Raw genomic sequence first — 10,000 nt, forward strand, 5'->3', positions numbered from 1 at the left:
ACCACACACACACACACACACACACACACACACACACACACACACACACTGCACACACTGCACACACACACACACACACTGCACACACACACACACAACACACACACACTGCGCGCACACACACACTGCACACACACATACACACACACACTCGCTGACGTTGTGTTGTTGTGGTTCAGAAACCCGGCGTGCCGTTGTCCAGAGGAACCCTGATCACTCACTGCTACACAGACCTGAGCTTCATGGACTTCATCTGCACCATGGTCACCAAGGCCATCCAGGTAACACCTCATAGCTCCGCCCACTTTACACCTGTACCGCCGCTAACCTGCAGCTAACAGATGCTAACAGAGACGCTCTCGTTGCTGCTCTCTCTCTCAGGCGTACTCGGGACGTTCAGGAAGCTGCTCCCAGCTCAGAGTGATCTTCTCGTTCTACGCGTCCACCATCGTCGCCGCCCTGGACGCCGTGGACAGAGTGTCCGACACCATCATCTCCAAACTGCTGCCGTACGTTCAGAAGGTATGGTGTTTCAGATCCAGAGGAGGTCGGAGGTCGGAGGAGATGTCTGCCTCACGACGTACAGTAAAGCATCGTGTGAACCTTTGAATCCGTCCTCAGGGTCTGAAGGCGCCGCTGACCGACTATAAAGCCGCCACCTACATGATCGTGTGCCAGCTGGCGGTGAAGGTGGTGATGGAGGCGAGTCTGGTCGACACCCTCGCCGTGCACATCAGCAAGTCTCTTCTCAAAGAGCCCGTGTTGGCGAAGGAGGGCGTCGGCTGCCTCATCGTGCTGCTGCAGAACCAGAAGGAGGGCGCCGCCGGGCCCAGGTAGGACCGCGCCGGGTGGAAGGTTTGGTGGCGGGTTTGTCGGCTGCTGATCTGACCCGACTGTTTGTGTTCGTCCTCAGAGCTTTCAGCCGTCTGAGCTCCATGCCGGCGCTGGTCTCCACGCTGCAGGTCATGGCGGCGGCTCATGATGTCAGTCCTCTGCTGCGCCACCTGCTGCCTCACCTGGTCGGCGCCGTGTTCACCTGCAGCTCAGGTGAGAACCGTGTTAAAGGCTGTGTGAGGTCTTTGGTGATGTAACAGGAAGAGAAAGTGGAGCTCGTGTTTGTTTACCTGTCGCCGTCTGTCGCAGGTGAGACGGACGAGCTCGGCGTGCTGGCGTCCATCCTGCAGTCGGTCCCTCTGACCGACGGGCTGGACCGAACTGTGGCTCGGTAAGCGACGCAGGTAAATGAGTTAAATGAGGCGGACAGCGCCGCCGTGCGTCCCTGTACACTGAGCGCTCTGCTCCTCCCGCAGGTCGCTGCTGGACGAGTACCTGAGTCAGACCGAGCTCTCTGCCGACAACATGTCCGCCCTCGACCGGCGCCTGCTGCCTCTGGTTCGACTGTTGGAGTCCAGGTGAGTCCGACTGCTGCTGCGAGACGCTCTGCTGGATCCCTCCACCCCACTGAGGACCAGCTGTTGTTGTTATTGATCAGTAGAATATGAAGCAGCCAGGAGCTGGAGCGAGCGTCAGCTGTGTGTTTGTCCTCCCTCAGGTACTGTGGCGCTCTGGACGGCGTCCTCGGAGGTCACGTGACCGACATCAGCAGCAGCGAGCAGAAACAGCTGTTCCATCAGTTCCTCTCGCTGTCCATGAGCAGCGGAAAATACCAGGTACACAAACACCGTGGTCAGCTGACTGCAGGTAATCAATGTCAGTGTGATTGATTATTGATCGGTTGGTGTGTCTGCGTGCAGATTATGGGCGACTCGGACACGTCGCTGCTCCTCAGTCTGAAACACCCGCAGCCTTCAGTCAGAGTCTTGGCTGTGGAGCACCTGATGAGCATCATCACCTCCGGACAGGTACAGCGGGTCACTTCCTGTTTACAGATCCCGTTAGAATCAACCACTTCCTGGTTCTCACGGTCCCGTTTCCTCCTCAGCAGCAGAGTTTGGACGAAGGCTTCCTGAAAGACGCCGCCGTGGACCGACTGAAGGACGACGTGCCGGAGGTCGTGGCCGCCGCTCTCAGAGTCCTGGAGGTGAGTGAGATGGTCGGCTGGGCGATCGATGGCGGTACACGCTGCAGCGCCCCCTAGAGGCCAGTCTGGTAATGGTGAACCGCGTTCTGTTTCAGGTGCTGCTTGATGTTTTGGACCCTGAAGACACCGTGTTGTGTTTACTGTCACTGCTGCACAGAGTGGATCTGTCGGTGGCGGAGCACTGGTCAGTGAACACATCATTATTAAATGCTCATAAATAAAGTAACAGAGACTGATGACCTGAGAATGTGCGTCCCCTCCTCCAGGCTGCCGGTGCTGACCGAGGCGGTGCGTTTGCTGTCCGACCCCAGGCTGGGAAAGGGGGACTCCGAGCTGCTGCTGAGGGCGGGCTGGAGGCTGCTGCCCTTCCTGGTCATCACCTCCGCTCAGCCCCACCTCTCCACCTGCGTCGCCCGATCCTCCATCGTCAGCCAACACCCGCTCACCCTGAACTGGGCTCAAGGTGAAACACTGAAAACCTTTTTAATTACAGAGACACTGAGAGTTGGAAGGGGATCTGTAGAAGAGGTTCGGTGTGTGATTGACCCTGGAGCTTTTCTGTCTCACAGAGCTGGATGAGGTGATGAAGAGGAGCTCTGAAACCGACTTTGTAGGTTTGGCCAACCAGCGTCTCGTCTACATGCTGACCAAGAACCTGGCGAACATGGAGCACTTCTCCAGACGGGACGCTGTGAGTTCTTCACACCTTCAGCTCCGTTATTCTGTCTCAGACGGGTTTTTAATGGAGCTCTGAGACACACACACTCTCTTCTCTCTGTTGTCCTCCTCTCTCTTTTTCCCTTTCTTTTTGTTGTTGTTGTTTTTCTGTTGTTCTCTGTCTCTCTTGTCTTTCTCTCTCCTCCTCTCTGTTGTCTTGTCTCTCTCTTCCCTCTTGTCTCTTCTTCTCTGTGTTCTCTCCTCTCTCTTCTTCTCTGTTGTCTCTCTCTCTGCCCCTCTGTTGTTTCCCCCCCCCTCTTCTTGTCTGTCTGTGCTCTCTCTCTCTCTGTCTGTCTTTTTCTCTCCCCCCTCTCTGTCTGTGTGTCTCTCTGTGTTCCCCTCCCCCTTGTCCCCCTCTCCCTCTGTTCTCTCTGTCTCTCTCTCTCTCTCTCTCTCTCTCTGTCTGTCTGTCTGTCTGTCTGTCTGTCTGTCTGTCTCTCTGTCTCTTTTGTCTTTTTCCTTTCTGTTGTTGTTGTTTTCTCTTTTTTTCTTTTTCTCTTCTGTTGTTGTTGTTTTTTCTCTCTCTCTGTTTTCTCTGTGTTCTTCTTGTTCTCTTTTTTTCTCTTCTCTGTCTGTTGTCTGTTGTTTGTTGTTTCTCTTGTTTGTCTGTTCTTCTTGTTGTCTGTTTTTCTTTTTGTCTGTTTCTCTGTTTTCTGTTTTGTTGTCTGTGTTTTCTTTCTCTCTCTCTCTCTCTCTTTCTCTGTCTGTTTTTTTTTTTTCTTCTTCTTTCTTCTGTGTTCTCTCTGTTGTTTTTTGTTTTTTTTGTTTCTCTGTGTGTTTTTCTCTCTCTTTTTTTTTTGTCTGTTTCTTTCTTTTTTCTTTCTGTTGTCTCTTGTTCTGTTCTCTTTTCTCTCTCTGTCTGTTCTCTTCTCTCTCTCTCTCTCTCTCTCCTTCTGTTGTTGTTGTCTCTCTGTCTCTCTCTCTCTCTCTGTTCTCTCTCTGTGCTCTCTTCTTGTCTTCTCTCTCTCTCTCTCTCTCTCTCTCTCTCTCTCTGACGTGGTCTCTGTGTTCCTCAGCTGGAGAAGCTGGCTCTGTCTGTGGAGGAGCAGCAGCGGGGATCCGGACTCAGAGCCAGGGCTTCCTTCCTGGTGCTGACCCAGACTCTGCTGCTGGGCCTGGGCGAGCTGAGCGAGACCCAGCACCTGCTCACCGCTCAGAGGGTCTACATGCTGCTGGAGCGCCCCCTGCTGGAGGTCACCAGGGACGACACCGCCCAGGTCAGACCAGATATAAAAGTCTATATACTGTATAAGAATAAAAAAATGTCATTGTTCTCAGGTAGGAACATCAACTGTAAATGAGTTAATCAGAAGAAACTTTATTATTGAGTTCAACTAATATAAACAGTGACATTTATTTGGAAGTATTGTGAGACTTTTGAATGAATAATAACTTTTATCTAGAACAGTACGATACCATCAGTGTGTTTACAGCTCAATAATCTTTCAGTATGGTTTGTTATAACTGCGTCTCCACCCGACTTTAATACTTTGTGGTTGTTTGTGTTGTTGTGCTTGAACAGGAAGCAGAGAGTCACGGCCGCGTCCCCTCGTCCTTCTCTGAAGCCCTGACTGCGTACCTGAGCAGGTGTGTGCAGCAGCCCGGGGATCGGCTGGACAGAGAGTACGGCTTCGCTCTGATGTGTCTGCTCAGAGACTTCATCTCCTCCCTCAGGTGTCACGACACCTCCTTCAAAGGTAACCTCCCTCCTGGATGTGCTGACTGCCACTGTGGACCTGATGAGACACCTCGCAGCATGTTGTTGTTTCTCTTCCAGGTGAGGTGTGGTGGAACCCGGAGAAGCTGGATACAAACACCTGCTGCTACCTCGGCCTCCTCTGCCGCCTCTTCAGCGTCACCATCAGCGGCGCCGGGGAGGGGCCGGCGGCTGGCATCTTCAGAGACTTAATGAAACTCCTCATCCAGGTAGGAGTTTAAGATCTGTATCACTACAGCTACAGCCAGCAGCAGGTTAGCGTAGCTTAGCATAAAGCTGCTGTTGTTTTGTATCAATTGAAAGTTAAAGGTCATTTTAGGCTACTTTATGCTAAGCTAAGCTAACCAGCTGCTAGCTTTATATTTAGTGTATAGACACGAGAGTCTGAACAAACATCACGTCGGTCTCCTCCAGGTTCACCTGCGCGAGCCGCCGATGCTCTTCCGGTTCCTGTGCGTGCTGTGGGGATACGGCAGTAACCACGGAGACCAGCTGGACGTGAAGGTCGGCGCCGTCCTGCAGACTCAAGCTCTGTACATGGGTAGAGCTCTACTGGGCGCCCAACCGACCGCCATGCTGGAGGAGCTGGCAGCCGCCAACTCGCCCGGTAAGAAACCAAAACCTGATGGGCCTTAAAGGGACAGTCGGGTTGTAGGTCGGTCTGCAGCGACTGAAATATCCCAACTATTGGACCCTAACGTGGTTCAGACTTTGATGTTCCCCTCAGGATGAACATGTGATTGATTCATTGTTCTTAAGGATGTTCAGCTCAGATAAGTGCTGCTTGGTTTTATATAACCATCTCTCTCTCTTAGTGTTCCCGTCCTTGCTCTGCTGCCTCAGCTCTCCGGTTCGGGAGGTCCGGAGGGCGGCCCTCGGTGCTCTGCAGAGCCTATCAGGAGCCAAAGGTTCTCCCTTCCAGCCAATCACAGAGAAGCTTCTGAAGACGCCAGAGGAGATCATCGCTGACCCTTCGTACCTGAGCCAGGTGAGTCACAGCTGCTTGATTTAATAATTATATGAAACATTTGAATTTTACAACTGGATCAATATTGAGATCGAAGAGGGGCGGAGCTTATGAAGTCAGTCCATGCAGTGTTAAAGCAGAAGTGTGTTTGATCATGTGACCCCCACAGGCTCTCGGCGTGCTTTATGATGAGTGTCAGACCGTCAAAGTGAAGACGCAGCAGACGAAGCTGCAGTCGTCGATGCGGCAGCTGCTGCAGAGCGTTCAGACTCCCAGCTGCCCGTCGTACAGCGCCGCCGGCCTGCTGCGAGTGCTGAGCCACGTCAACGGACAGGTGAGAGCGGGAACACACCTGCACGCTGAAATCCCATCAAAGCAAATTAAACAACATGTCACTTCATTCACCTGGATTCCCCCCCCCCAGGCAGTCCTCTCGGCCCTGCTCCCTGTTCTGGATCGCCTCCTGGAGCAGAGCGGGCCAGACACCCCCACCTTGCTGCGGGCCGAGGCCCAGCTGATGCAGCTCGTCCTGGGGAAGTACAACGAGGCGTCTGCGCCCCTGCTGGCCGGGGACCAGAACTGTCTGGATCTGTTTATCCGAGCTCTGAGGACCTCGATTCAGCAGCACCCCGACATCCCCAGCTGCCAGATCTCTGCACTGGAACAGGTCCGTCTGACCAGAACCTGGACTTCAAACCAGGGTGGAATAAAAACCAGTCTGAAGAGATTAATATTTTATATTAATAATATAAGTTTAAAACGTGGGGCTTTGAGGTTTAAAACTAAGGATGAGCCAGAGGGCAAAGCAGTCTCCAGGTTAAAATCGGGACTAAATTGTGGTTAAACGAGTGATGATGAAGAGAGAGGAAGGTGATGGGCTTGTGGTGTGTCTGTAGATAATGTTTCTTTAGTGACGTGTCTCTTGGTCGTCTCCCTGCAGATAACGAAGCCGTTCTTCCCAGCCCTGGGAGACGAGAAGGTGCAGCAGAAGCTGCTGTCGGTGATATTCGACCTGCTGGTGGAGAGCAGGAGTCCTCTGGTGGCCAACACCATCAGCAGCGTCTTTAAAGGGGTGAGGAGACAGAGAGAGAGACAGAGAGAGAGACAGAGAGAGAGAGAGACCGAGACCCAACCGCTCTGACCTTTATTTCTGTTTCCAACAGATTGCAGTTGACGGTCAGCTGGTGGCCAATGAGCTCGCTCCACCGGAAAAACCCAAAGTCAGTGTGACGGTGCAGCAGACCCGCAGGAGCAGAATGACACAGAGGTAATTATTAAACCTACAGTGTGTACTTTCTGCCACTAGAGGGCACATACAAACTATAAGAAAACAGGAAGTGTGATGAGGTAGTGAAGCAGTGTGGGATCATGGGAGTTGTTGTCTTCACCACCATTGGCGTCATTGCAGTCAGCTTCTCCCGGTTAGGATTCCTTCAGTGTTCATGGTTCAGGAGGTTTCTACCGGGAGCCCAATGATCCACAGAGGTCTCCTCCTCTCCAACACAAACAGACCCGCTGATTAAAACCACTAAACACACTGAATAAAGCAGTTCCACCTTAAACACACTGAATAAAGCAGTTCCACCTTAACAATCACTGCTTCTCCCACGCTGTTGGACAGACAAAGGACGTCCCGGAGGGGCTGCGAGCCGAGCTGCTGCTAACGTTAGCTCAGCTTGTTTCTCTGATAACTTAAGATCCAGACGTCCGATGACTAAAATCCTTCATCTGGTTCAAATCTAGAGTTAAAAAGCACCAAGATCTAAACAGTGGATGGTAAAAGAGATGTATCGTGTTTCTTTTGATTGGAAACAAAAGATTTGATGAGGCTGTATTTGTGTGATTAGGAAACCTCAGGAGAGCGGTGATGTGGATCCAGAGGGTGGCGCTGTGTCGTGGCAGAGAGTCACACTGATCCTGGAGCTGCTGCAGCACAAGAAGAAGCTGAAGAGAGCCCAGATGTTGGTGCCGGTTCTGTTCTCCCTGCTCGCCAGGTAACATCAGCGACACATTTCACCGTTAGCTGGAATCAGTGTTTATGTGAAGGTGAATAAATGAAGGTTTGTGTGTGTGTGTGTGTGTGTGTGTGTGTGTGTGTGTGTGTGTGTGTGTGTGTGTGTGTGTGTGCGTGCAGGAGTCTGGAGCCGTGTTCAGGTGATCACACCAACATGGAGTACACCAAGCAGCTGCTGCTCAGCTGTCTGCTCAACGTCTGCCACAAACTGTCCCCTGATGGCGGCGCTGTGGGTGCAGGTGGGTTGATAACTGCTGTCGGATCGGTGCTGTTGTTTTCCGCTGCAGGAACTCAAACAGAACCTCTCTGTGATTTTCTCTGCAGACGTCCTGGATGAAGATAAATTCAGCGTGGAGTTGGTGGTTCAGTGCATCAGAGCGTCCGACATGCCGCAGACGCACCACCACGCTCTGCTGCTGCTGGGCACCGCCGCCACCATCTTCCCTGTGAGTACACCTGCAACCGTTAGTCCGTTCATTGTCAGATACTCAATTAAACTCATCTGCAGTCATTAGTCAGGAAACAATGTCCCAGTGTTGTTACTTATGGCGGTTTGAGCCCAGAATAATCAGATATTTCTGTGATTTAATGTCAATAAACGGATCAATATGTTACTGAAGTAACGACATCATGATTCTGAATTCAGAGCTAACAGCTTTTAAAATGTTTGTTTTCTGAATGGAGTTTGGTTGATCGGGGCTATGCTAACGTAGCTCATAGTAAAGTAAAACCGACCGCTGGGATCAATAACAGACAGATTATCTTCCTCTCTTCCTTTTCTGTCTCCTCTTCGTCCTCCAGGAGAAAGTCCTGCACAACATCATGCCCATCTTCACCTTCATGGGAGCCAACATCATGCGACTGGACGACGCCTACAGCTTCAGAGTCATCGACAAGACGGTTCAGATGGTCATACCGGCTCTGATCAAGGTATTGATCCTCAGACACACAATATCTTCATTAGACATATAGTGTGTGATAATAATGGTGATACAACAACAGTATGCTGGATTATTCTGGTTTAATACAACTTGGGTCGAATGTTTTTTGTTATTTTCATCATGTTTTCCATCAGTAATAAGTTCATTTGTCAAAATATACAAAGTGTTTATATATTATATATAGTATTATTTTTATATTATTAGATGTAATTATAGAACAGGAGGTCTCAAAGAAACTTGTGTACCAGAGAATACGAGACATTCTTTAGCTGAGGACAACAACGGTCTCAGTGTAAGCTAAAGTTAATGCACCGTCTGTCCGACTGGTTTGGTGGAAATAAAAGGACAAAGATGAAGAAATGAGTTATTAAACACATAAAGCAGATGAATCTGTGTCTCTGTGTCCCTGTCTTCAGGCCCAGCAGCTCTCTGTCGACGGCTCTTCGTCTCAGGTGGACGCCGTGGTGACGAGGATCGTGCACGTGTTTGCCGACGCGTTGCCACATGTTCCCGATCACCGGCGGCTGCCCATCCTCGCCCAGCTGGTGACCACGCTGGGCCCCGCCCGCTTCCTCTGGGTCCTGATGCTCCTCCTGTTCAAGCTGCACGCCACGCAGACGGCGAGCTCTGTGAGCGAAAAGGCAAGTCGTCTCTGATTGGAGGACTGGTGAGAGTCTGGACCAGAGAGACCGGGTTTCTGAGTAAGTGTGTGTGTTCTGAGTGCAGGATGCAGCTCTGGAGAGAGACATGGACTTCTGGATCGCTCTCTGCTGTCAGTTCGAGGTCACCGACCAGCTCACCTCCATCATCAACATCCTGAACTTCCTCCTGCAGCTGCCCGACGACAAAGACGACGGTGAGAATTACATCAGCACCATGTGGGCGGAGCCGGGGTGATTATAAACCCACGATGTGTTCAGTAATCTCTTATAAACCTGGAACAACTTCTATTATCTATGTATCTATGTACCTTTCTGCTGCTTCACATCAAACAAGTGTCACAATGTGGTGAAGTAGTGAGGGATCATGGGAGTTGTTGGCAGTATATATAAAGCACAGAGCTTCTGGGTTAAAGCTGCAGTGTCTCTAACAGCCAGCAGGGGGCAGCTCCACTCTGATAGTATGGAGTCTTATGGAGATCAATGAGCTCAGTAAACAGTTTCCTGATGAGTTTCTGGTCTCAGTCTCTAGTTTCAGTCTTCTTCCATACAGCATGATGTTCATTTAGTAACTGATGGTCCCATTTAGAGTAAAACAGACCATAAAGCAGGGTATGCTTTAGGGCGGGGCTACCTTGTGATTGACAGCTCATTCTCAGTGAGTCCGTCCAGCTCAACCAAACTCAGATCAAACTGTCAAACAGTGCTGATCAGATATGGATCCAGATTCTGTTCACAAACACATTTTACTGTTTATCTGGAGAACCAGATCCTGTGTGAGCAGGTTTGTCAGTTGGTTTTATTCTGGGTGTTTCCGTCCTCTGCAGCTGCCGTGAAACGCTCCGTCGGCCGGCGAGGAACCAGGAAGAAGGAGGAGGAGGAGGATGAGGAGAAGGCGCTGATCTTCAGTCTGGACGCTCACAGCAGCAAAGAGCTGCGACATT

The 10,000-nt window shown here is 51.0% G+C and overlaps 1 protein-coding gene across 2 annotated transcripts in view; it reads left to right on the forward strand.

Moving 5' to 3' along the window:
* Positions 1–10,000, forward strand: part of heatr1 (HEAT repeat containing 1) — a 19,867-nt gene that overhangs the window by 3,324 nt on the left and 6,543 nt on the right. Inside the window, exons 5-32 of one of the 2 annotated variants that reach the window (XM_051394700.1) lie at positions 180–281; positions 382–522; positions 622–833; positions 914–1,047; positions 1,144–1,225; positions 1,311–1,412; positions 1,553–1,670; positions 1,755–1,862; positions 1,943–2,041; positions 2,137–2,225; positions 2,308–2,504; positions 2,611–2,732; positions 3,775–3,975; positions 4,281–4,455; positions 4,536–4,684; positions 4,890–5,082; positions 5,291–5,463; positions 5,612–5,776; positions 5,867–6,109; positions 6,383–6,514; positions 6,606–6,709; positions 7,290–7,436; positions 7,577–7,695; positions 7,781–7,902; positions 8,258–8,386; positions 8,814–9,038; positions 9,124–9,253; positions 9,884–10,000. The exon at positions 9,884–10,000 is cut by the window's right edge and continues 62 nt beyond it. In XM_051394700.1, the coding sequence (XP_051250660.1) occupies positions 180–281; positions 382–522; positions 622–833; positions 914–1,047; positions 1,144–1,225; positions 1,311–1,412; positions 1,553–1,670; positions 1,755–1,862; positions 1,943–2,041; positions 2,137–2,225; positions 2,308–2,504; positions 2,611–2,732; positions 3,775–3,975; positions 4,281–4,455; positions 4,536–4,684; positions 4,890–5,082; positions 5,291–5,463; positions 5,612–5,776; positions 5,867–6,109; positions 6,383–6,514; positions 6,606–6,709; positions 7,290–7,436; positions 7,577–7,695; positions 7,781–7,902; positions 8,258–8,386; positions 8,814–9,038; positions 9,124–9,253; positions 9,884–10,000 (4,030 nt within the window). The remainder of the gene's footprint in view (positions 1–179; positions 282–381; positions 523–621; positions 834–913; positions 1,048–1,143; positions 1,226–1,310; positions 1,413–1,552; positions 1,671–1,754; positions 1,863–1,942; positions 2,042–2,136; positions 2,226–2,307; positions 2,505–2,610; positions 2,733–3,774; positions 3,976–4,280; positions 4,456–4,535; positions 4,685–4,889; positions 5,083–5,290; positions 5,464–5,611; positions 5,777–5,866; positions 6,110–6,382; positions 6,515–6,605; positions 6,710–7,289; positions 7,437–7,576; positions 7,696–7,780; positions 7,903–8,257; positions 8,387–8,813; positions 9,039–9,123; positions 9,254–9,883) is intronic. The other variant, XM_051394701.1, reaches the window with a different exon arrangement.

Source organism: Dicentrarchus labrax, unplaced genomic scaffold (assembly GCF_905237075.1).
Source record: "Dicentrarchus labrax unplaced genomic scaffold, dlabrax2021, whole genome shotgun sequence".
Lineage (NCBI taxonomy): Eukaryota > Metazoa > Chordata > Actinopteri > Moronidae > Dicentrarchus > Dicentrarchus labrax.